The sequence below is a fragment of the Elaeis guineensis genome, chromosome 8 (assembly GCF_000442705.2).
Source record: "Elaeis guineensis isolate ETL-2024a chromosome 8, EG11, whole genome shotgun sequence".
Lineage (NCBI taxonomy): Eukaryota > Viridiplantae > Streptophyta > Magnoliopsida > Arecales > Arecaceae > Elaeis > Elaeis guineensis.
The window spans coordinates 37,002,234-37,028,897 of record NC_026000.2 but is presented as its reverse complement, the minus strand read 5'-3'; the positions used below and the strand labels follow the sequence as shown (position 1 = coordinate 37,028,897).

The window sequence follows — 26,664 nt, the reverse complement described above, 5'->3', positions numbered from 1 at the left end:
ACCGCCGAAACGTGACACGTGGAGTCTATTGTGGGTAGTGGAACGGTGCCCGTTGTCGCGACTTGCCAGGAGGTGGGAGGAATCGCGTGGTATCCGTCGCAGGGAGTGGAGCAGAATCGTGGTCATTATAGCGATCTGCCAGGGAGTGATGGAGCCGCGTGGAATCTGTCGCAGGAGGTGGAGCAGTATCGTGACCGTTACTGCGGCCCACCAGTGGGTCCAGGCCTGTCGGCCGAAGTTCGGCTGGAGTGTCTGGCGGAGAGAGGTGGCTGGCCACCCGTCTGAGAGGAGCTCAAAGTCCGGCTCCCGTAGGAGTCCGGATGAAGTCTTCTTTCAATCGGAGTTGGGGACGAAGCCCGGCTCCCGTGGGAATTCGGGCGGAGTCCACCTACAATTGGCGTCGGGGGCGAAGTCCGACTTCCGCGGGAGTCCGGATGAAGTCCTCCTATGGCCGGAGTCGGAGGCGAGGTCCGGCTCCCGTAGGAGTTCGGGCGAAGTCTTCCTATAGCTGGAGTTGGAGATGAGATCCAGCTCCCGTAGGAGTTCGGTCGATGTCTACCTGCAATTAAAGTCAGGGGCGAAGTCCGGCTCCCTTAGGAGTTCGGGCGAAGCTTACCAGCAGTCGAGGTTGAGGACGAAGCCCGACTCCCGTGGGAGTCCGGGCGAAGCCTTCCAGCCGTTGAGGTTGGGGATGAAGTTCGGCCCCCGTAGGAGTCTGGGCGAAGCCTTCCAGCCATTGAGGTTGGGGACGAAGTCCGGCTCCCGTAGGAGTCCGGATGGAGCCTTCCAGCCGTTGAGGTTGGGGACGAAATCCGGCTCCCGTAGGAGTCCGGACGGAGTCTATCTGCAATCAAAGTCAGGGATGAAGCCCGACTCCCTTAGGAGTCCAGACGAAATTTACCAGTAGTCAAAGTCGGGGATGAAGTCCGGCTTTCGTAGGAGTCCGGACGGAGTTTCCCCGTGGCCGGAGTCGGAGGCGAGATCCGGCTCCCGTAGGAGTCCGATTGAAGTCTTCGTGTAATTAGAGTCAGGGGTGAAGTCCGGCTCCCTTAGGAGTCCGGACGAAGCTTACCAACAGTCGAGGTTGAGGATGAAGCCCAGCTCCCATGGGAGTCCGGGCGAAGCCTTCCGCCATTGAGGTTGGGGACGAAGTCCGGCTCCCGTAGGAGTCTGGGCGAAGCCTTCCAGCCGTTGAGGTTGGGGACGAAGTCTGGCTCCCGTAGGAGTCCGGGCGAAGCCTTCCAGCCGTTGAGGTTAGGGATGAAGTCCGGCTCCCGTAGGAGTCCGGATGGAGTCTATCTGCAATCAAAGTCAGGGATGAAGTCCGGCTCCCTTAGGAATCCGGATGAAATTTACCAGTAGTCAAAGTCGGGGATGAAGTCCGGCTCCCGTAGGAGTCCGGATGGAGTTTCCCCGTGGCTGGAGTCGGAGGCGAGATCCAGCTCCCGTAGGAGTCCGGTTGAAGTCTTCCTGCAATTAGAGTCAGGGGTGAAGTCTGGCTCTCTTAGGAGTCCGGACGAAGCTTACCAGCAGTTGAGGTTGAGGACGAAGCCCGACTCCCGTGGGAGTCCGAGCGAAGCCTTCCAGCCGTTGTCGTTGGGGACGAAGTCCGGCTCCCGTAGGAGTCCGGACGGAACCTGCCTATAGCTGGAGTTGGAGACGAGATCCGACTCCCATAGGAGTTCGATCGAAGTCTACCTGCAATTAAAGTCGGAGACGAGATCCGGCTCCCGTAGGAGTCCGGACGAAGTCCGATAGGTGAAGTTCGGTTGTTATCGAGGTCTGAGGCAGTTCGGGTTGGAGTTGAACCTGGCTGGAAGAAGTCTGGAAGGGATTCGGGGAGCAGTCGACGATCGTAGGAGGTCGGCTGGCGGCAGAGCTTAGTGAGCGCTTGGGGCGGCTTGATAGATGACTGGGGGAACTCATGTTGAAGGAGTTTGGGGTGGTGCAGTGGGAGTTCGTCCATCGGGGGAGTTCAGTCAATACCGTGGAAATCCGACTACTGGAGAAGTCCAGAGAGGTACCATCTGCAGTCGAAAGCCGGATGTGTCTTGGGAGGATCAATCCTGCTAAGAACTTCGACTGAGGGTATTTTATACCCAACACCAGTCCCCCTACTTTCGAGTTCGAATTTTGAATGAAGAAAGTACAGAAAGATTGTCACAGCCGAAGTTGCTCCCTTGAATTCTGCACATGACTGCCCTCGAAAATCTTGGCATTTAATATGCGCATGCCAGAGCCTTTTTCCGATTAGGTCGACCTGAAAAGCCTTTTCGGAACTCCCACCAGGACGTGATCCTAAGCATCACGCCATGAAAGTCCGCAAATGGTCAACCCTGGGTTGCGGCAAGTGGGACACACGGGACACGTGGTGGGCACCGGTTGGCCCAGGGACACCTGCCACCATAACTGCGCCAGGCTCCGTTGCCTATTTAAGCCCCCACCTTTCCTCCACGGGCTTCACGACATCTTTCTTTCGCCTGAGGGCTTAACCACTCAGCCACTCCATCGATGCCCCCTCCGACTCCGAGCGTCCTTCGTGTCGGTCTCTACCATTTCCGCTGGCTCTCTGCCATTTCCAGTCCCCAGAGTCTCTCCAAGGGATTCCCCTGCCGGGGCCTCCGCCCCAGAGGCCAATTTTAAGGCGATGCCACGGACTAAGAAGAGTGCAAGGAGGAGAACAACAGTCCGCGAGTTCTCTGGTTGTCAGATTGCCGCTGAGGGTTCCTGCCGCCTTAAATGGGGCTCAAGGGAGAATTCCTTCAACAACAGGGGTTTAATAATGGGGACAACCGGTGAAGGTGTTCCGCTTGAGAACTTCGGAGTAGCCAGATGGGGCGACATCGATAAAGGGGGCAGAGCTTTCGTCACAAGCCGTGGCAGGATCTTCGACGGTGGGGCAGCAGAACTTGTTGCGGGGACGGTGGAAGTAGCGCATGCCGATCTTGCCGGAACACCTAGGGCGGAGGTAGTCGCAGAGCACACGGTGGTGGCACATATCTCCGGTGCCATCGCTGCCTCTGGGGTTACTCTGGTTCTTCTTGAAACAGGTCGTCGTCGCCGCTACCATTGCCCTTGCTGCCCCCTGGAATCTATCCCATCCTTTTCCCCCTAGGGTTGGGATTTCGGAGGTGGAGCGGAACGAGGCGAGGGGCGAGAGCCAAGAGGCTTGTCATACGTACTGAAAAATGCTGGTGGGAAGGACAGAATCAGGAAGAAAAGTTTACAACTCGAAGTGGCCTCCGGTGTATCCCTTTCGAGTCTTGTAACAATGTTTTCCTTTTCTGGCCCTCCGGGTCTTGTAACATACATCGAGAAATGAGAAGGAGATTTTATTACTTCGTTTGCGCTTTGCGTCGAATTGTTGTCTGTCGAACTTCCTTTCTTTACTATTGCTGTTGTTGCATTCCCTTCTCTTTACTTCTCTTCTTCTTTCACTCTTTTTTCTTTTTTTTTTTTTTTTTTTAATGTTGTCCGTAGGTTGCTGGTAGTGGTCATGTCGGCTCGCCTTTTAGTTGTCCTTCTCCTTCAACCAATGGCTCTGTAATATATATTGGATGAATAATATGAGAAGGAAAATTTTTGCTACCTCTTATACTCACGTGTTGAATTATCGCTTGTCGAGTTTCTTCTCGGCCTTCATGTCGTTCGGAGGTACCCGATTACCATCGTATCGACCCATCCTTTTCGCCCATGGCCGCAGATTTGTCTGGAGCCGCTCGGGTCTGGTGCCCCCCATCAGGGCTCAGGCCTGGAGGTCTGATCTTTCATCACCCCGAGGAAGTCTCATCTCGGGCTCGTGTTGAGAACTTCCTTGAGAGCCGGGGTCCTTGATAAGAACCCCAATCCTTTCTGAGATGGGGTTCTCTGCGTCTTCAATGCTATTTGTCTTCCATTCATCACTGACATGGTCCGTCGCCTTTTTTTTAGCCCCTCCTCTCTTTTTCTTTTTCGTTTGGAATTTTTTCTCCGCTCTTGGTGGGGCTGCGGGAGTCCGGCTCCCGTAAGCGAAGTCGTGGGCGAGATCTAGCTCCCGTAGGAGTCCGATCGAAGTCCACCTGCAATCAAGGTCAGAGATGAAGTCCGGATCCCATGGGAGTCCGAACAGAGCTTACCCATGAGTGAAGTCGCAGGCGGAGCTCGGCTCCCGTAGGAGTCCGGGCGAAGCCTTCCCGCAGTTGAGGTTGGAGGCAGAGTCCGTCCCCCGTGGGAGTCCGGACGGAGTTTACCGATGGTCGAAGCCGGGGATGAAGTTTGGCTCCCGTAGGTGTCTGGATGGGGTCTTATTGCGAAGGGGCCGCTGGGAAAGGTCCCCCCTTTTTCTCTTCTGGTCTTGAACGACCAGACTTTAATTGATGTCGGGATGAGGTTCTTTCTCTATTTCTGTCGTAACAGGTTTCAGCTCTGGTTAGGATGAGGTCCTCCTCTTGTCTCTAACGCAGCCGTAGACGTACATATGGACATCGCTGGGCCCTTCCTTCCTTCCGTTCTAAAGAGAATCGAGCCTTCGACTTTGCCTGAGTTAGGGCGAGGTTCTCCTCCTATCCCTAACAGGGCTGTGGGGGTGCATATGGGCATTGCAGGATCTCTCCCCCCATCCGGTCTAAAGAGAATCTGGTCTTCGACTTTGCTCAAGTTAGGGCGAGGTTCTCCTCCTGTCCCTAACAGGGCTGTGGGGGCGCATATGGGCGTTGCAGGGCCTCTCCCCCCATTCGGTCTAAAGAGAATCGGGCCTTCGACTTTGCTCAAGTTAGGGCGAGGTTCTCCTCCTGTCCCTAACAGGACCGTGGGGGCGCATATGGGCGTTGTAGGGCCTCTCCCCCCATCCGATCTAAAGAGAACCGGGCCTTCGACTTTGCTCAAGTTAGGGCGAGGTTCTCCTCCTGTCCCTAACAGGGTTGTGGGGGCGCATATGGGCGTTGCAGGGCCTCTCCCCCCATCCAGTCTAGAGAACCGGGCCTTCGACTTTGTCGAGACAAAGTTCCCCTCTTGTTTCCGATGCAGTTTGTTTGGACTGCCCTGTCGATGTAAGATAGTGCAAAAGAGGGGAGACATGTAGACATACAACCTTTAATTGAAATAAAGTTATTGGTAGTACATCCGTAAGTTTTTCGAGCTCCATGGTCGCGGGAGGTCTGCTCCTCCGAGCTCCCTAAGATAATAAGTTCCGGGCCGGACTACTTCCTTGACCTCATACGGGCCTTTCTAGTTTGGGGCGAGTTTCCCTCGATCCTGAGGTTGCGAGACAGCGACTCATCGAAGCACTAGATCTCCTGCTCTAAAGACTTTGTTCTTGACCCGGGAGTTGTAATAGCGAGCGACCTTCTGTCTGTAGGCCGCCATTCGGACTTGAGCTACCTCTCACCTTTCTTCCAGCAGGTCGAGGTTAGCTTTAAGACCTTGCAAATTTTGATATTCGTCGAATGCCACGACTTGTGCCGACGGGAGTTTAAGCTCAATTGGGATGACGGCCTCCGTTCCGAAGGCTAAAGCAAAGGGGGTCTCTCCCGTGGGCAGTCTTTGGGTAGTTCGATACGCTCACAGCACGTGATAAAGTTCGTCCGCCCCAGTTCCCTTCACCTTTTCAAGCCTTGTCTTGATCCCCTGCAGAAGGGTTCTGTTAGTCACCTCAGCTTCGCCGTTCGCCTGAGGATGGGCTACTGATGTGAAGTTGTGGGAGATGTTTAGATCTTCACAAAATTTAGTGAATCTTGCTCCCGCGAATTACCGCCCGTTATCAGTGATTAGGGTTCTCGACAAACCGAACCTGCAAACGATTGACTTCCAGACGAAATCTTGCACTTTGGCTTCTGTGATTTTCGCCAGTGGTTCGGCTTTGGCCCACTTGGTGAAGTAGTCAATTGCTACCAGGAGAAACTTTCTCTGTCCCGACGCCATGGGAAAGGGTCCAAGGATGTCCATCCCCCATTACGCAAAAGGCCACAGGGCACTCAAAGGTGTAAGCTCGGTGGCGGGCTGTCTCTGGATATTGGTATATCTCTGATATCGATCACACTTTCTGACATATTCAATCGAATCATGATGCATTGTCGGCCAGTAATATCCTTGACGGAGCAACTTATGGGATAAAGATCTAGCCCCCAGATGGCTTCCGCAAATTCCTTCATGCACTTCCCACAAGGCGTAGTCAGCTTCCAAAGGCTGGAGGCATTTCAAAAGGAGCAAAGAGTATGATCTCTTGTATAACTTGCCCTCATAAAGGATGTATCAGGAGGCTTGATTTTTGAACTTCCGAGCCTCTTTTGCATCCTGGGGGAGAACCCTGTCTCTGAGATAGGTTATCAGTGGGTCGATCCAGCTGGGCTCGTGGTCAATTTCCATCACGGGCCGCGATTCCTCCGTACTTGGGCACTTGAGCACTTCAAAAAGAACACCTTTGGATAATTCGACCGGGGCCAACATTGTCAGCTTAGAGAGAAGGTCGGCCCTGGTATTTTTCAACCTCGGAACCTGCCTGATGTCTAAACTGCTGAAGGCAGAGACAAGCTCCTTCACCTTTTCGAGATACTTAGCCATGCTGTCCTCCCGTGCTTCGTAGTTTTCGTTGACTTGTCCCACTACTAGTTGAGAGTCACTGTGGATCCGAAGCCGATCGATTTCCAGCTCTTTGGCGATCCTCAATCCTGCGATCAGAGCTTCATATTCTGCTCCATTGTTCGTTGCAGGGAACTCGAAGTACAGAGCATACTCCAAGACGATTCCCTCCGGACTGGTCAAGAGCAGGCCCGCACCTGCGCCTGACGTGTTGGAAGACCCGTCCACGCAGAGGGCCCAAGAGCAGTCAGAGGGATCTGCCTCTTCTTTGGGGGAGCTCGGTGGGGGCTTCAGGCCGACAAGTTTGTCTTGTTCAGGTTCGGCTTCCTCAGGGATAGTACACTCCACTACAAAATCTGCCAATATTTGGGCTTTCACTGTTAGCCTGGGTCAATAGTGGATGTCGAATTCTGTGAGCTCGATCGTCCATTTGGCCATCCTTCCGAAGGCATCCGTCCGGTGCAGAACCGCCTTGATTGGTTGGTCGGTGAGCAGCGTTACGGTGTGCCCTTGAAAGTAGGGTCGGAGCCTCCGGGCTACAATCAACAAGGCGTAAGTCAGTTTTTCTAATTTGGTATACCTGGTCTCAGTGTCTCTCAACGCGCGACTGACGTAGTAGATCGACCGTTGGACTTTTGCTTCTTCTTTGATAAGGACTGCCGCAAGGGCCATGGGAGAGACCGCCAGGTATAAAAATAGTTCCTCTCCAGGCTCTGGCTTTGCTAACAGCGGGGGTGAGCCGAGGTAGCTCCTTAGTTCTTCGAATGCTTGTTGGCACTCAGGGGTCCAACAGAAGTTCTTCGGTTGCTTGAGAGTTTGGAAAAAGGGTAAGCACCGCTCGGCTGACCTCGCGACAAAGCGATTCAGGGCTGCTACTCTCCCTATGAGGTGCTGAACCTCTTTTACTGACCTTGGGGCGGTCATCTCCTGGATGGCATGAATTTTTTCTGGATTGACCTCAATCCCGCACCCCGACACCATGAAGCCCAGAAACTTTCCCGAGGTCACTCCGAAAGCGCATTTAGTCGGGTTTAGTTTCATTTTATATTTTCGGAGGGCGTCGAAGGTTTTCTCGAGGTCGGCGATGTGGTCCATAGAAGATTTGCTTTTTACAAGCATGTCATCCACGTAGACCTCCATGTTGCGGTCGATCTGCTCCTTGAAGATTTTGTTCACCAACCGCTGGTAGGTTGCACCCGTATTTTTTAGGCCGAAAGGCATGACCCTATAACAGTAAAGGCCACGGTTAGTAATGAAAGCGGTCTTTTCTTCATCTTCCGGTGCCATCCTGATTTGATTATAGCCGGAGAATGCATCCATGAAGGTAAGAAGCTCATGGCCCGAGGTCGCATCCACCAGTTGATCGATTCTGGGAAGGGGATAGCTGTCCTTTGGGTAGGCCTTATTCAGCTTTTTGAAGTCTATGCACATCCTCCACTTGCCGTTCGCCTTTTTGACTAGGACGACATTGGAAATCCAATCAGGGTAGTTGACTTTCCTAATGAATCCGGCCTTAAAGAGCTTGTCCACTTCCTCGGCTATTGTCTTCTGCCTCTCTGGTACATGACCTCGGATTTTTTCTTTCATCGATCGATGCTTGGGATCAACGGCCAAGCGGTGTTCCATAACTTTTGTATCAATCCCCGGCATGTCCGTCGGGATCCAAGCGAAGACATCCGTATTCTTCTGTAGAAAATCGATGAGATGCATCCGCACCTCTTCCCCCAGGTTGGAGCCAATCATCGCCACATGCTCCATATTTTCGTCGTTCAAAGGGATCGGTACCAGATCTTCAATTGGACCGCCCCTCTCTTCAGTGAGGTCGTCGCGAGAATCCAGCCCATCGACTAGACAGGGGTCGGATTGGTCGCTTCTTTGCAAGGCTATGTTGTAGCAGTGTCTGGCCAGGGCTTGGTCTCCTCGAACCTCTCCGATCCCTTGGCTGGTGGAGAATTTCAACTTCAAATGGTAGGTCGACACGATGGCTCAGAGAGCATTGAGGCCAGGTCGGCCGAGGATTGCATTGTAGGCTGATGGCGCCTTCACCATCAGGAAATTCATCAGAGCCCTGGATTGTCTTGGATATCGACCTGCAGCTACAGTCAAAGTCACTATTCCCACGACTGGGACGCATCATCGGTAAACCCTACTAGAGGGGAGGCAATCGGCCTCAAATGGCCGTCAAGGATGGACATTCTCGAAAAGGCATCGTAGAACAAAATATCGGCTGAATTTCTATTGTCGACAAGAATGCGGCGGACGTCATAGTTTGCTATATTCAAGGAAACCACAACCGTGTCGTTATAAGAGAATTGGACTCCCTGAGCGTCTTCTTCAGTAAAGGTTATGGGCTCCTCAATCTTTTGTCGCTTGGGGGGTACGGCTAGTACGTTGGTTGATTCCTACCGGGATCCTCCCGAGACGATGTTGGCGAAATTCGTCGGAGGTCGGTTGTCCGATCGCTCCCTGTCGGCCACCGCTGACGGAGGACGCGGGGCCTGGGAAACTAGAGGCGAGGCCAGAGCCTGGGACCTGGCTCCGGAGGCCATGGGTCGCCGTGTGGATGCTCTGCGGGGAGGCATCGGGTGAGGATCCAGTGAGGGGAAGGAGGAGTGGATGTCGGAGAAGATGACAGAGGTGGTCCCGTTGAGCGCTCCTTTAAGAACAAGGGTACTGTGAAGGTTCGACCCTTTCTTCTAGCGCCAATCTTATTGGTGCAAAAATCTACTTGCACCGGAGAAGCTGGAGTGGAGGGAGTCGCGGTCGCCGTCGGGACCTGCAAAAGAAGTCTAAACCGGAGGTGGGGTTGCTCCGGCAAGACTCTCCGACGCTCAAGTCAGTTCTCTGCCTCAACAAGAATGGAGTGCTCGAACGAAAATTTTTAGCAGAGTTTTTGGGATAAAAAATAGAGCTTATAGAATAACGTATCTGGGGTCCCCTTTTATAGGCAAAAAGGGGGCAGTAGACTGATAGTGACATCTGTAACCGTCTAGCAGTGGACTGCCCGAGGTCAGGCAGAGTTTGTTGCAAAGAGTAGTGGAGTGGGATCGTGGCCACCGTCGAAACGTGACATGTGGAGTCTGTTGCGGGTAGTGGAACGGCGCCCGTTATCGCGACTTGCCAGGAGGTGGGAGGAATCGCGCAGTATCCATCGCAGGGAGTGGAGCAGAATCGTGGTCATTATAGCGATCTGCCAGGGAGTGATGGAGCCGCGCGAAATCCGTCGCAGGAGGTGGAGCAGTATCGTGGCCGTTGCTGCGGCCCACCAGTGGGCCCAGGCCTGTCGATCGAAGTTCGATTGCAGTGTCTGGCGGAGAGAGGTGGCTGGCCACCCATCTGAGAGGAGCTCGGAGTCCGGCTCCCGTAAGAGTCCGGATGAAGTCTTCTTTCAATCAGAGTTGGGGACGAAGCCCGGCTTCCATGGGAATCCGGGCGGAGTCCACCTACAATTGGCGTCGGGGGCGAAGTCCGACTTCCACGGGAGTCCGGATGAAGTCCTCCTGTGGCCGGAGTCGGAGACGAGGTCCGGCTCCCGTAGGAGTCCGGGCGAAGTCTTTCTGTAGCTGGAGTTGGAGACGAGATCCGACTCCCGTAGGAGTTCGGTCGAAGTCTCCTGCAATTAAAGTCAGGGGCGAAGTCTGGCTCCCTTAGGAGTCCGGGCGAAGCTTACCAGCAATCGAGGTTGAGGATGAAGCCCGGCTCCCGTGGGAGTCCGGGCAAAGCCTTCCAGCCATTGAGGTTGGGGATGAAATCTGGCTCCCATAGGAGTCCGGGCGAAGCCTTCCAGCCATTGAGGTTGGGGATGAAGTCCAGCTCCCATAGGAGTCCGGATGGAGCCTTCCAGCCGTTGAGGTTGGGGATGAAGTCTAGCTCCCGTAGGAGTCCGGACGGAGTCTATCTGCAATCAAAGTCAGGGATGAAGCCCGGCTCTCTTAGGAGTCCAGACGAAATTTACCAGTAGTCAAAGTTGGGGATGAAGTTCGGCTCCCGTAGGAGTCCGGACGGAGTTTCCCCGTGGCTAAAATCGGAGGCGAGATCCAACTTCCGTAGGAGTCTGGTTGAAGTCTTCCTGCAATTAGAGTCAGGGGTGAAGTCCGGCTCCCTTAGGAGTCCGGACGAAGCTTACCAGCAGTCGAGGTTGAGGATGAAGCCCGGCTCCCGTGGGAGTCCGGGCGAAGCCTTCCAGCCATTGAGGTTGGGGACGAAGTCCGGCTCCCGTAGGAGTCCGGAAGAAGCCTTCCAGCCGTTGAGGTTGGGGATGAAGTTCGGCTCTCGTAGGAGTCCGAGCGAAGCCTTCCAGCCATTGAGGTTGGGGATGAAGTCCAGCTCCCGTAGGAGTCCGGACGGAGTCTATCTGCAATCAAAGTCAGGGATGAAGTCCGGCTCCCTTAGGAGTCCGGACAAAATTTACCAGTAGTCAAAGTCGGGGATAAAGTCTGGCTCCCGTAGGAGTCCGGACGGAGTTTCCCCATGGTCGGAGTCGGAGGCGAGATCCTGCTCCCGTAGGAGTCCGGTTGAAGTCTTCCTGAATTAGAGTCAGGGGCGAAGTCCGGCTCCCTTAGGAGTCTGGATGAAGCTTACCAGCAGTCGAGGTTGAGGACGAAGCCCGACTCCCGTGGGAGTCCGGGCGAAGCCTTCCAGCCGTTGAGGTTGGGGACGAAGTCCGGCTCCCGTAGAAGTCCGGACGGAACCTGCCTGTAGCTGGAGTTGGAGACGAGATCCGGCTCCCGTAGGAGTTCGGTCGAAGTCTACCTGTAATTAAAGTCGGAGATGAGATCTGGCTCCCGTAGGAGTCTGGATGAAGTCCGGTAGGTGAAGTTCGGTTGTTATCGAGGTCCGAGGCAGTTCGGGTTGGAGTTGAACTTGGCTGGAAGAAGTCTGGAAGGGATTCGGGGAGCAGCTGACGATCGTAGGAGGTCGGCTAGCGGCAGAGCTTAGTGAGCACTTGGGGCGGCTTGATAGACGACTGGGGGAACTCATGTTGAAGGAGTTTGGGGTGGTGCAGTGGGAGTTCGTCCGTCGGGGGAGTTCAGTCAATACCGTGGAAATCCGGCTGCTGGAGAAGTTCGAAGAGGTACCATCTATAGTCGAAAGCCGGATGTGTCTTGGGAGGATCAATCCTACTGAGAACTTCGACTGAGGGTATTTTATACCCAACAGTCCCAATCCACGTACATAGATACCGTGTTGAAACAGTTCAGTATAGAGAATTTCAAGAAAGGTTATCTCTTAATAGACCATAAAATTACTCTCTCTAAAAAGAATTGTCCGACATCTCCTCAAGAGAGAGAGCGTATGAGTAGAGTCCCATATACTTCGACAGTGGGATCTATCATGTATGCCATGACATGTACGAAGCTAGATATGGTATACTCACTAGGGATAGTGAATAAGTACCAGTCTGATCCGGATGAGAATTATTGGAAGGTTGTAGAGACAACCCTTAAGTATTTGAGAAATACTAAAAGGTCCAATGGCTAATCTATGGAGACACTGACTGAAAATTTGTGGGATATATTGATTTCAGTTTCAGTCAGACTATGAAGATGGCAAAAATGTGTCGAGTTATGTGTTTACTCTAAATGAATGAGCAATATGCTGAAAAAGTTTCAACCAGTTCATTGTAGCTGATTTTATTTGCGAGGCAAGGTACATTGCGACATTTGATGTTGCAAAGAAAGTAGTTTGGTTGTAGAAATTTATTAAGAAGCTTGGAGTGGCACCTTCCATCGATAGTTCAGTCATGCTGTATTGACAGCACTGGAGCCATAGCTCAAAATAATAAATAGTTGTCCTACCAGAGAACCAAACATACTTTATATCGCTATCATCTTCTACGAGAGGTCATGGATAGAGGTGACATCGATCTTCGAAAGATCGATGGAAAGAAAAACTTGGTTGACTCATTTCCAAAAGCCTTTGAAATCAAAGAGTTCGTTGAACACAAACAGAAGATGGGTATTAGATATTATAATGATTGGCTTTAGTCCAAGTGGGAGTTGTTAGAAAATGTATCCTAAAGTCAATCATTGGATGATTATGCTCTTTATAATTTATATATAAATTATGAATTAATAAAAATTATTTAGTATTATTTATCACAAAGTATACATCTTCGTTGATAGAACTCGTGTGTCGTGATGAAGTCCTTAGAACTATATAATAATCGATAAAGAAGAATTTATCGAATAGTTCTTAAATATGTTCGCAATCAAATGATACGTCATTAAAGGATGATGATATTTTATCGAGTGTAGATCGTTATGTACCACATAGGTTGGTTGTTCTTTTAACCAAAGAGTATGGAGATACTGATATGATATACAGGTGAGATATAGGAGTATATTATCATTGAATAAGTGACTCACTTGTAGAACGCTCTACTATCAAGAGCAGCTCACGAAAAATATGGACAAAAGTATCCCTCAGACCTAAGATCACTATGGTGACTTGTAAGTAACTCACTGTGCATTGGTATCGGACTATCTGAATTTTTAATTCAGTGACAAAAGATTTCTGGGCACAGTCAAGTACTTGTGGTAGTCAGTGTGTGGATCAAGATAGGATTGACCCCTCCGCATTTTAAAAGTTGATGCATCATTGTATTTCAATTGAGTAAGACCTCAGCCAGAGCAATCTATGTGATAGGTTACAGGATTTGAAAAAAATTGAAATACAATGTGTATGACTATTCCAGGATTGATAGTTAAATCCTAGGTCATCCTGAGCATTTAGAATCAAAGGGACGAATTATGCGGTAACCATATTTCATGATTCTTGACTGTTGCTTTGCAAATGTTCGACCTGTCCGAAAGTTAAGAACTATTGCTAGATGGTAACTTCGATTAGAAAATAGTTTTCTATGCTATCGGCATAGTGTTCGAATCTATGGAGTCACTCACAAAGTCAAACAAAGTAGAAAATAACTGACCTAAGTCTATGTGTTCAATTTGAAAGTACGTGACTTGATTGAACAAATAGATTAGCTTAACTGAAAATTAAATTAGAGGTCATATGGGATTAAACAAGTTGACTATATCTCGCTAGCACTAGATATGAGGTTCAGATTTAATTTCAGAGATGATAATGATCTGATTAATGATCCAAGAGATCTATGAAAGATTAAATTTATGTTCTGATTAATTTTAGATTAAATCTGATTTAATTAAGGATTAATGGGATTAAAAATTTAATTTAGATTTGGATCAGAATCCTAATTAGATTAGGTGTCACGCTCCCGATCTGAGATTGTGAATCGAGGGTCGCGGCAACCGCCGCATACTCATGAAGAACTCTCTCCATAAGCATGCAAGGCATCTCATCACGATATCAATGCATCGCAGTGGAATAAATTCAAATAATTATTATTCAACTGTAATTCAAGTAATTAAATCAAATGTCTTACATCCAATAAAATTTTTGCTAAAAATAAAATAATAGATCTAAATTCAATGAAGTTGACAATGCTAAATCTCGCCTCTAAAAACTCTGTCCTAATATTTCTTCCCACGCTCGAAATTAATTATCTGAATCTGAAAAATAGAAAGAAAGGTAATGAGCTAGACAGCCCAGTAAGTAACAAGCATCTCTACCAGATATTTCAAATATTATATAATTTTTAAGAATAATGCTGCAAATAAACATAAGCGTATATTTCATGCTGTTTTAATACAAATCCAATATTTTCAAATATTCACATGTAACATAATCATAAATCCGATTCGATGCAAACACTCGAAACTCAACAGCCTCGACTATGACCAACGTTTAACCCCCATTGGCGGGGTCTACAGAATACCAGCGCACAATCCCCACTGGCAGGGTCCACAAATACCAGCGCACAACCCCCACTGGTAGGGTCCATTGAGTACCAACGTATAATCCCCATTGGCGGGGCCCACTGAAACATAGTTAGGCTGAGAGCATAAATTCGATCTGTATCAAAACACTTTGTACCATAATATATCATAAATATTTCACTGAACATGTGCATAAATCGATATACCAAAATATTTCAAAAGCACTTTTCTTTCAAGACATAATTGCATAAATCATGCATAATTTCAGAGAATAATTATTTATTTTTAAAATAAATATAGAATATCTCGAGAAGATGATTCATTACTTACCTTTCACGGAGCACTGAATGAATAGATCGACAAACTTCTAAGAGATTTTTCCGTGCCTATTATCTAAAATTATATTTTTACATTAATTTTAATTCAAAATTAAATCTAACAAATCCCAAAATCAAAATCTCACTTAAAATCAGACTCTTCCCTAAACTCGATCAAAATCATCAGATGAAGCCTTACACTTCGCTAATCCTAGAGGAATAGCTTTAGAGAGAGAAATATATCAAGAAAGAAACAATCTAGAGAGAGAAAATTCTAGAGAGAGAAAGTAGAGAGAGAAAGTCTAATTTCAGAGAGAGAAAGTCAGGGTTCAGACTGAAAGAAGAGAGAGGAGAGAGAGAAACTCTCTCTCTTATCATTTTTTTTATTATTTATTTATTTATTTATATATATATATATAAGTATATATATATATATTTTTGTTATTATTATTATTATTATATTTATTCTTTTCTTTTCTTTTCTTTTCTTTTCTTTTTCTCTTTTTTTTTTTCTTTTTCTTCTTTTTCTTTTCTTTTCTTTTTCTTCTTTTTCTTCTTTTCTTTTTTTTTCTTTTTCTTCTTTTCTTTTCTTTTTCTTCTTCTTGGCTCTTCCCGCGCCGGAATAGGGGACCGACGTCCCCTCTTTTGTCGGGCCGTTCAGGCCACGGCTGCCGCGGCGGAGGCCGGCGGCCGACGGGGGCCACTCCCCCGGTCACGGAGGAGTATGGCCGGCGGTCAATTTCGATCGCCGGCGCTGGAAAAGTTTACGGGAAAGAGACCAAAACAGAGGTCCCTTTCACCGACCGAAAATCGGCGACGCTCATCGCCGGCAGCCGCGCACAGGGCATGGGAGGAAGAGGAAGGAAGGGAGGAAAAGGAGGGAAGCTTACCTTGACCTCCGATGACTTCGTCGGAGAGCAGTCACGGCGAAGATAAGGCGGTGTCCGCGGCTCTAATTCGAGGAAATCGGAGAGAAGGAGAGAGGGAAGAGGCCGATGTTCGGTCTCAAGGGGGAGGGGGTCTTCTTATAGGGAACCCTAGGACTCCGAGGGGTCCTAGGAGTCCTGATTTTGCCCGGTCTCGCCGGAGAAGAAGACTCCTATCGGGAGTCTTCTTCCCGGTTTTGAATCCTCTTTTTTTTTTTTTTTTTTTTTTTTTTTTTGGGGCTACGTCTGCTGGGCTGGGCTTTGTTTGGGTTGGGTTTTTGGGCTATAACATTAGGATTGACAAGCTCTTCAAATCTGATTCAAATCGAATTCGAATCGAATCCAAAACAAGTCAAATTTGAAACCAATTGGTTTAAAACCAAAGATTCTCATGTATCTGGGACTCTCTCTCATGAGATGGCCCACCAAATAAAAGAGGAGGTGCTAAAAATTGTTTGCCCAAGAAGAGTTCATGCATGTAAGAAAATTGGGCGCTCTCCTTTCTTTATTACATCTCCTTCTTTGGATAAAATTTTGAGTCCTTAATTAGTTAGAACTTCTAATCAGATTTGGGCACCTCATATATAAAAGAAGGGACCTTTTCCACCGATGGTTAAGCTTATGGCTTCATCAAACTTTTGTTTGTGTAGCAAAGGAATGGCTAAAGCAAAAGCAATGGCAGTTCTTTTAGATGACTTAAAGATGCTCGGTAAAAATTTTAAAATAGCTTTCTAAATCATCTGAAAGCCGAAAAAGATTTGCTTGGGTGGGCTTTGCATGAGATGTGTTAAGAAGCTTTTTTTTTTTTTTAATATATATGGGAAACCTAGGTTTGAGTACCAACAATGAATGCTTAAAAAAATAATTTCTAAATAATTTCTAAATTAATAATGCTTCATAATAATAATTTTTGATAAATAATATAAAAATAATACAATATAATAACATGATAAAATTTAATTATTTTATGTGATATTATAATGATATTATATTATTATCATTATTATGATTATCATATGATAATAATTATACTTAGGTCAAACATCGAAATAGATAACTTTTTAATTAAAAATATTTTATAATAATAATTTTTGATTGCGTAAACTGTATGACAATTGAAAATACTATGTAATTTTCTTTATTATCATTTATGATACTAAAGATGTTTTTTTAATTTGGTTACCAAACAGACGTTAAGATTCCATAATATTTGGAAAGTATAGTTATCAAAGAGCCAACAACTTTTTAACAAAACCTTTACTAGCGAGTGCTCTCCTATCAAAAATTTTAAGATAAAAGATCTACTAGCTACTACAATACCAAATAAGACCTTAGTGATGTTTTACATATCCTGGTTGCCGACCATAATATTGCCAAGAGCAGTTAACAATTACTTCCATTATTCCATACATGATGTTGATGGAAAACTCCAAGCTGTATAGCTGCCTCGTTTCACCTCATCTACGAAATGAATCAGATGAGTTTTTTGGGTCCATCTTTAGCCGTCCATTTCTCCATTGCACTTGGTCGAAAAGTGGACTAAAACTTCTTCTAGGAGTATTACCAAAGCCGATTATGAACTTGTTAGACCCAATCGAAGAAAACCAGCCCCATTGGTGTCTCCGTATTGGAAAGGGAAGCGTCAAGCCTACGTCTGGGACCAACCCAAACTTTAAAAGGTAGGTTCATGCCGAGCACGGTCCAAACCAAAACCAAAGGTATCAAGTCTGGGGAAATTCTGTGCATCATAGGTGGTGTAGAAAATCTGATATGAAGCACATCATTTTATGTGATTGATCCACATAGCCATCACTTCCCAACGTGCATTAAATGCTTGCAGTTTCGCATTTTTATTTGAAAATTTTGAATGACAAAAATATCCCGGCTCTTCCGAAAAAATTATGACATCTTGTGTCCATATTATTACATCCTACATGCGGAAAGTCATAATTTTAATGCAGGATGTCATAATCTTTTCCAAAAAGTAGAGGTATTTTCGTCATTCAAAATTTTTAAATGAAAAAGTGGAACTGTAAGTATTAAATGCGCATTGAAAAGTGGTTAGATAAAAATATCCTATCTATATTATAATATTCTGAATCATATTATGATATTCTGGACCATATTATGATATCTTGCATGCAGAAAATCATAATTTGATGCAGGATGTCATAATACGTCACAAAATGTCATAATTTTTTGGGTCATATTATGTCATTCTACGCATAGGAAATCATAATATATCATAGGATCATATTATGACATCTTGCGTAGAGCTAAAAAGTTATAATATGTCACAGGATGTCATAATTTTTTTCAAAGAGCAGAAATATTTTTGTCATATAAATTTTTTAAACGAAAAAGCGAAACTGCAGATATTAAATATATATCGAAAAGTGATGGCTACGTGGACTAATCATATAAAATAGTACACTCAACATTGGATTTTTTACATCGCATGTGGTGGACAAAGAATTTCTCATCAAGTCTGAGTGTGACTAGTGAATTTTGGATTACACGGGGCCCAAAACTATCTCTAATTTAGTTTTTGGGGAAATTCTTTGTGCACCACGAGTGGTGTAGAAAATTCGATATGGAGTGCACCGCTTTGTCTGATTGATCCATATAGCAATTATTTTTCAATATCAATTTAATGCCTGCAGTTCTGCATTTTTGTTTGAAATTTTGAATGACGAAAATATCCTTCTTCTTTAGAAAAAATTATGACATCCTATTGCATATTATGACATCCTATATCAAATTATAACTTTGTGCATGCAAGATGTCATAATATGGCCCAGAAAATTATGACATCCTGTAGCATATTATGGCATCCTACGTCAAATTATGACTTCCTGCATGCAGGATGTCATAATATGGCCCAGGATGTCATAATATAGAAAAGATATTTTTTGTCCAATCACTTTCCAACGCGCGTTCAATGTCTATAATTTTATTTTTTTATTTAAAAATTTTGAATGACGAAAATATCTTTGTTCTTTAAAAAAAATTATGATATTTTATGGTATAGTATGACATCCTGCGTCAAAATTATGACTTTCTACGTGCAGAATGTCATAATATGAACATAAGATGTCATAATTTTTTCTGAAGAGCAGTTGTCATTCAAAATTTTTAAACAAAAAAAAAATTATAAGCATTAAATATGCATTGAAAAGCGGTGGCTATGTGCACCAATCAAACAAAATGATATACTCCATATCAGATTTTTTATACTGTCTGCAGTGTACAAAAAATTTCTCTTAGTTTTCGCTATATTTCTAATCCAAACCCGGTCCAAAAAAAATAAGGGACCAGGCCAACCTTTTTCCAAGCTGATAAAAGTCTTATGAGTGTTCACGATTGTAGCCGTGAAGTTTCTCAGTCATATAGAAAGCCATGAAGATAAAACATCATGGACTTGATAAATGGTTGGTCCTATAATTATCCCAAACCGTCTAATTTGGAGCGTACCAAACCTAACCAACTGAGAATAGGGATTGTTCGCACTGGTGTTTTGAGTTTCAATTTTTTGTGGGACCAGCACTCGACCCAAGGCAGCCTCAGCCCTTAAATCATTGTTTTGCCCAACCTCAAAGAACAGACCTCATCTGAACCAAGTTGGGGATCTTGTCTCAATGCTTAGGTTAGGGCACACGGAATAAAACTTCTGCCTAGGGCCACTGAGCCAGCCTTATATACCGACAAACCATCCAATTTGGAGTGTACCAAACCTAACCAACTGAGAATTGGGATAGTTCGCACCAGTGTTCTGAGTTTCAGTTATTTGTTGGACCAGCACTCCACCCTAGACAGCCTCAGCCCTTATGTCATTGTTTTGCCCAACCTCCAGGAATGGACCGCATCTGAACCAATTTGGGGATTTGTCTCAATGCCTTGGTTAGGGCACACGGAATAAAACTACAGCCTAGGGCCACTGAGCCAGCCTTACAAACTCATAAAATGTCTGAAGTAACAACCAAGGGCAGAAAATTACTATAATAACAAAGTTCCTCCTAGAATAATATAGACAGCATGCGTTTATAATAAAGTTTCACCATGAATAAATAGATAGCATATGCATTATGACGGCAGCTTTCTAAGCCCCATGCCTGCAAGAATTGTACATAATGAAGCAATTTGAACAGACTAGTCATGTATCACTTATCGCACTGGAATCTGCACTAAATTTGCAGTGTGATTGATGATCTCAACAGGGAACAAAATTGTCAAGAAATAGAATCAATCAAGCATTTGTTTCAATGGAAAATAGGTTCAGAAAAACGATGTCATGTGTTTCCTGAGTCATGAATACAGAAATGACTGCATCCTTGGGCATGATTCCAGAAATAATTCACCCCACCTTAAGGTGAATGAATAAAAAGAAAGAATGGACTATGGCAGTAGTCCTATCATTTCCGATGTGTTAGGATTTGACGCCTCGAGATTCAGTCCACATTGAGCCCACAGTGAGGTTCGCGGCGAAAAACGGAGTCCAACGAGACCAAGATCACCTGAATCGGAGCTCGGATGGAGAAGATACGAGCTTTCGAAGATAGCACGAAAACTGAGGCGACGGAGGACCGCCGGCGACCGGCGGCGGGCGGCAGCGGCGCGGCCGCAGGCGGCGGCGCGCGGGACGCGCGTCCCAGGCCCGCTGGCCCGCGTGGGACGCGGGACCCAGGCCCGGGCGGGACGCGGGACCCAGGCCCGCGCGGGACGCGCGTCCCAGGCCCAGGCCCGCGCGGGACGCGCGTCCCAGGCCCAGGCCCGCGCGGGACGCGCGACCCAGGCCCAGGCCCGTGCGGGACGCGCGACCCAGCAGCCTGCTGGCCCATCCCCGGTCCACCGTGGACCGGGTGGTCCACGGCGCGGCCTGTGGACCGCGTGGACGTTTCCCACTCGATTCTCGCGGTCCACGGCCCTATTCCGTGGACCGGAGCGCGATCTAAGGGTCCAGAGAGCTCCCGGTGTTGATCGGACGGCTTGGGACGTGATTTGGCTTGATTAAGGATTCCTAATCACCCTCTAACCTATGTTTAAGGCTTTAAAAGGCCTGAGACACAGCAGAGAACGATGTGGTTTTTGGTTTTCTCGCCGCCGTACGAACCGAGAGGAGAGAGAGAGGCGTGAGGCGCTGTGAGAGAAGGAGCAGGAGGCTCCTGGACAGCGGTCGCCAGGCTCTTCAGGGGTTCAGGGGGTCTCCAAGAGAGAGAGAGCTTTTGTGAGGGGAACTTCATGTGAGAGAGAATTGGGTGTACAAGGGTTGAGGGTGAGGTCTCCTCTTGTAAAATTTTCTTTTCATAGTGAAGTTTGCATGCCCCGTGGAGGCGAGCCCTTTTGTGGCTGATCCACGTATTTTGATTGTTTTTCTTCTGTTTTGTTTCTTCTTTCTTCCTGCTGCATCGCGTGGTACTGAAAGGGTCTTGGGAGGTGGTGTCCTGGCCAGACATCCACCCAACAAGTGGTATCAGAGCAAGGCGGTACAAGGACGCAGATTGCAGTGGTGGTGAGCAAGACTGAAGATGGAGAAAACAGGAACAATCAGGATGGAGATCAACAAGTTTGATGGTAAGAGCAATTTCTCCTTGTGGCAGGCAAGGGTGAAGGACGTGCTCATCCAACAGGGGTTGATCGAAGCTCTCTTGTGCGATGAGAAACCGACCACCATGGAGGTGCGGGATTGGAAACGGCTACAGATGCAGGCGGTGAGTACCATCCGTATGTACCTGGCGGATGAGGTGGTGATCCATGTGCTGAGCGAGACTTCCCCGACGGTGCTGTGGTCGAAGCTCGAGGAGTTGTACATGGCGAAGTCTCTCACCAACACTCTTTTCCTCTGGAGGCAGTTTTACCAACTGCGGATGACTGAGGGACAGAGAGTGCAGGAGCATCTGAGCCACTTCCAGAAGATCCTCACCGACCTTCTCAGCGTTGGCGAGAACGTTGAGGAGAAGACCAGGGCGCTGGTTTTGCTGGCGTCGCTTCCTTCTTCGTACGAGTCCTTGGTGACTGCTCTTCTAGTGGGGAAGAGCACTATCAAGATGGACGAGGTCACCGCGGCGATACTCCAGAACGAGGTTCTCAGGAGGGAGAACCCAGCTTCGAGCTCAGGTGTCGATAGCTCAGCTTTGGTGGCTTCTGGAGGTGCAGGAGGCGGTAGACGGAGCGACAGGAGATCGCAACGAGGGCGGTCTAAGTCCAGGAGGGACTTGAGCAAAACCAGGTGTTACCGGTGTGAGGAGTTGGGGCATCTAGCTAGAGATTGCCCTCAACTGAAAAATCGGACGGTGGCTGCTGTAGCGACGGCCGGCAGCGATTCAGATGGAGATGTCCTGGAGATATCTGACGAGGTATCTACTTCTTCCCAGCAGTGGATATTAGATTCTGCATGCCCCTATCATGTGTGTTGCAGAGAGGAGCAGTTTGACTCCCTGGAGAACAGTGAGAGCACTGTATATCTGCCGAATGGATCGAGCTGTGCGATCAGAGGCATTGGGACGGTCAGCTGGAGGACACATGACGGTGCAGTGAGGAGATTGGGGGAGGTCCGATACATACCCAATTTCAGGCGGAATCTTATCTCACTTAGCAGACTGGATTCGAGAGGCTACAGGACGGTAGCTGGTGGAGGAATCCTGAGGGTGCTACGCGGCGATAGGATTGTGCTGGAGGGGAAGAAGGGGAGCAGAGGACATTATTACCTGGCAGGGAGTCCAGTGCGAGGTGGAGCATCGGGAGCCAGGCGGAGCCCAGAGCGAGGTGGAGCTCCAGGAGGTGGATCGGGCACGAGACAAGAGACTCGGGAGGACGAGAGGCGACGTCGCAAGGTAAGATTCCTATTGCCGCAGGATGATGCCCCGAGCAGGTCTCAGGTCAGGAGGAGCACAGCATACGACGGAGATGGGATCGAGCAGCCTGGCTCGACTCCCATGTTTGCCCATCCATGATCAGCAGGCGATTGCCCCAGGGCATGGGGGCGAGGAGATCCAGAAGCTCTCGGAGTTTGGAGGAGGCCGAATATCGAGTCGAGGTGGAGATTGTTAGGATTTGACGCCTCGAGATTCAGTCCACATTGAGCCCACAGTGAGGTTCGCGGCGAAAAACGGAGTCCAACGAGACCAAGATCACCTGAATCGGAGCTCGGATGGAGAAGATACGAGCTTTCGAAGATAGCACGAAAACTGAGGCGACGGAGGACCGCCGGCGACCGGCGGCGGGCGGCAGCGGCGCGGCCGCAGGCGGCGGCGCGCGGGACGCGCGTCCCAGGCCCGCTGGCCCGCGTGGGACGCGGGACCCAGGCCCGGGCGGGACGCGGGACCCAGGCCCGCGCGGGACGCGCGTCCCAGGCCCAGGCCCGCGCGGGACGCGCGTCCCAGGCCCAGGCCCGCGCGGGACGCGCGACCCAGGCCCAGGCCCGTGCGGGACGCGCGACCCAGCAGCCTGCTGGCCCATCCCCGGTCCACCGTGGACCGGGTGGTCCACGGCGCGGCCTGTGGACCGCGTGGACGTTTCCCACTCGATTCTCGCGGTCCACGGCCCTATTCCGTGGACCGGAGCGCGATCTAAGGGTCCAGAGAGCTCCCGGTGTTGATCGGACGGCTTGGGACGTGATTTGGCTTGATTAAGGATTCCTAATCACCCTCTAACCTATGTTTAAGGCTTTAAAAGGCCTGAGACACAGCAGAGAACGATGTGGTTTTTGGTTTTCTCGCCGCCGTACGAACCGAGAGGAGAGAGAGAGGCGTGAGGCGCTGTGAGAGAAGGAGCAGGAGGCTCCTGGACAGCGGTCGCCAGGCTCTTCAGGGGTTCAGGGGGTCTCCAAGAGAGAGAGAGCTTTTGTGAGGGGAACTTCATGTGAGAGAGAATTGGGTGTACAAGGGTTGAGGGTGAGGTCTCCTCTTGTAAAATTTTCTTTTCATAGTGAAGTTTGCATGCCCCGTGGAGGCGAGCCCTTTTGTGGCTGATCCACGTATTTTGATTGTTTTTCTTCTGTTTTGTTTCTTCTTTCTTCCTGCTGCATCGCGTGGTACTGAAAGGGTCTTGGGAGGTGGTGTCCTGGCCAGACATCCACCCAACACGATGATTGCATTGTAGGACATAGTTGCTGTGGATTCTAAACTCAGAGAAGGAAAGCAACGATAGCATGTAAGACTTGTTCAGGGTTAGCCCACTTCTTTGTTTTTGCAGCAACCGCAGTTCGGAAGTCAACCGACCGGATGTTATAAGTCCTCTGGTGATCGAACAATTTTAAACTTAGCAAGCAATGCAGGACAGAATATATTACAAGTTGCAGCTTCTGATATTATATGGTGTGTAATGTGGACATATTTTCCCCTCACCTGTGTAGCATTCTTAAGAGGACCCCAGCATTCCACACGATTGTATCTTTTTGATTTGGAATGGAAGTATACCCAGACTTTAGCCTCCATCAACTCCGGGTGCTTGCTGAAGAGTACTGAATCTCCATGTACAACAGCTTTGAGAACCTAGAAAAACTTAATTCAACAATTAGCCCAGTCATATTGAAATCTTGATCTCTAGCCTTGAAGTCTTAGTTAAAAGCTGAAGTTCTGAAGCTGACTTCATAATGATCATAAATATTGTTGCTTGCAAAGATTATGCGATGGCACCAATGACATAAGAACTGCTCAAACTTAGGTAGAGGAAAGGATGGGTAGCATCTATATTTATTAAAACATGGACTCACCAGTGGTAGCTCCTTAGAGAAGACATGGTACCTGAACCCAGCAGCAAGTTCTTGCAATAGATTGGCCCCACTTACATAGCAATGGACATGCAAAGATATTTCTTTTTTCACTTTCTTCCACTCAGCCACCACATCATCTCTTTGTAATGTGGTTTGCCAGCTCCTCAACTGTCATCACATGACTCAATTTTACATTGCTTGATTGTTGGCTATTCAGCTTTTACAAAAGAAATGTATCTATTCATGGCTACAGGTCATGTCCAAATCAAACTTATGTCTGAAAATGCAGAGCTGAACTAAATGTTTGAGTTAATATTTCTATAGATCCGTGAATGTATTGGAATAGTCTCTGTAGTATGATGATGCCATATAGCAGTGTAACTGATGACCAAACAATTTGGTCAAATTTTGCTTTATTTTATTAAAAATCATAGAAAAATTGAGTAATCAAACAAGAAAGATGAGGGGATATTATTATCTTCTTTTCCTTAGAAGGAAAGTTCGGAATTTACCTCATTATATTTAAATCAACAACTACAAGGCATTCAATGTAAAAAGTATGCATATCATGTTATCTTTGTTTTAGTGGAATCGTTGTACAGAAATGTCTATAAAGGCATTCTACATTTTGAGACCATTTTATTAGCTATTTGTGCCAAAAATCATTCAAAATTTTGGAATTATCTTCATCTGGACTTTCTCGGGATGTGTCAAGTCGCAAAATTCATCATACATCAAGTAAGTGGTTGTTGAGTTTATAGTAAGTGACCAGGAAATACAAAATGTTTGCAAATGCCTTTGTAGCAGGCCTCATCAACAGTTCATACCTTGTCACTGCTGATGCTGTTGGAGACAGCTAGGGTCAAATTGGCAGTGAAGTCACAGTGTGTGAGAGTGTAAGCTCTGGTGCTTATACCCAGTGGCTGCTTGTCCATTTGCTCTCCCATGAAGACCACCTTCAGCTTTGAAGCTTCGAAACTTGTTGGAGGTCCCAAAAGCCTAGCAGCCTGATCATGAAAGATGCACATAGTAACATAATGTTTCCCTTTCCCCAGAAATAGACCATCATGTATCCCATGTAAATCCCATTCTTCAAGAAAGAAAAAAGGCACAAGAGGCTATTCTACTTGAAGCTTATATCAATTGTAAAGGACAGAGTCTCTACAGCCCTGTAAGACATGAGTTTTATCAGAAGAAAGTTTATAGTAGTGACAAAAGTAAGAAATTCATTTAGACTGAGCCATACCATCTAAATTGGCCTTGAAACTGCCAATCACATTGTGTTTCAAGGAAAAGTAAGTGACCCTCAACGATCTTTACCCCAAAAACTACCCACAAGTCAATTAGCTACTAGTGGGGAGGAACAAGAATGCTAATTAGCTCTCGCAACTTCTGCTGTCAAGAGCAGCACTTTACGGAAGCTTATTCTGCTAACTTGAAACATAAAATTTTATATGAGGAATGTGTGATTGCCAGTAGCTCATGTAAGCTCAATGCAGTTATATCGGCTGCAACAAAGCCAACTAACAATATTAGGTAGATCTGTTTTTGGTGCTGCACATGAGAGTGCAAGACACCAAATTAAAGTAGTTAGCCTTCTCATAACTATGGAATAGAACCAGAGAACTTTCCTGCTATGCACTGTCACAGCTCAACAGAGGAGTCCTCTGGCACCCATGCCATGGCTGCTAACTATGGCTGCAAGCATCTCTGATGAATAGAGTGCTCAGCAGTAAAGCAAAATTTCATGTTCATGACCACTCTCTCTGCTTTAGTGCAGAATGCTTTACATTGATACATAAGTCTTCGGTGCTTCCTATGACATCAAAAGCAGGTACACATCCATCGTTCTAGATATCCTATACATCAAGTTGAGAGACATTTAAGCTGTGATATTTCAGAAGGAGATATGGCAGCTACTTGATTTTTTTTTTTTTTTTTCCTGTGAACATAGACCATCAGTGATTTCACCAATCAATGAAACGATTCACCAAGATTCTTAACCACATTAACACAATGTACTTCTATCATAAAAGAGTTTCACAGCGCTTACAAGATTGATGGCTAAATCCAGTGTTATGAACTGCAAATTTCGATCCCAAAATTGAAGTCCTGAGAGTAATGTTATCAGCAAACACTTCTTAAAGTAAGTTAAAACGTTTATCCATGGACTATAAAAACATCTCTCTTTTTTTTAATCCATCTCGCATATTATAGGCCCAAGTTAGCTACTAAACACATAAGCATTGGCCTCTTATGAAACAAACACCACAAAAATCATAATTTCAAGGTACAATGGAGAGGCAAAAGGGGAAATTCGAGTACCAGAGAGCCATAGGAGTCTCTTGTGTCACAGC

General features: G+C 47.3%; 1 protein-coding gene across 3 annotated transcripts; it reads right to left on the bottom strand.

Moving 5' to 3' along the window:
* Positions 1-13,956: 13,956 nt before the first annotated feature.
* On the bottom strand, positions 13,957-26,664 carry LOC105034966 (magnesium dechelatase SGRL, chloroplastic; the record flags this gene model as incomplete). Of its 3 annotated transcripts, XM_029261784.2 has the most annotated exon segments (6): positions 19,824-20,021; positions 23,683-23,830; positions 23,940-24,086; positions 24,308-24,475; positions 25,135-25,314; positions 26,633-26,664. In XM_029261784.2, coding segments are annotated over 5 exon segments (638 nt in total), but the record flags the coding sequence as incomplete, so codon positions are not given.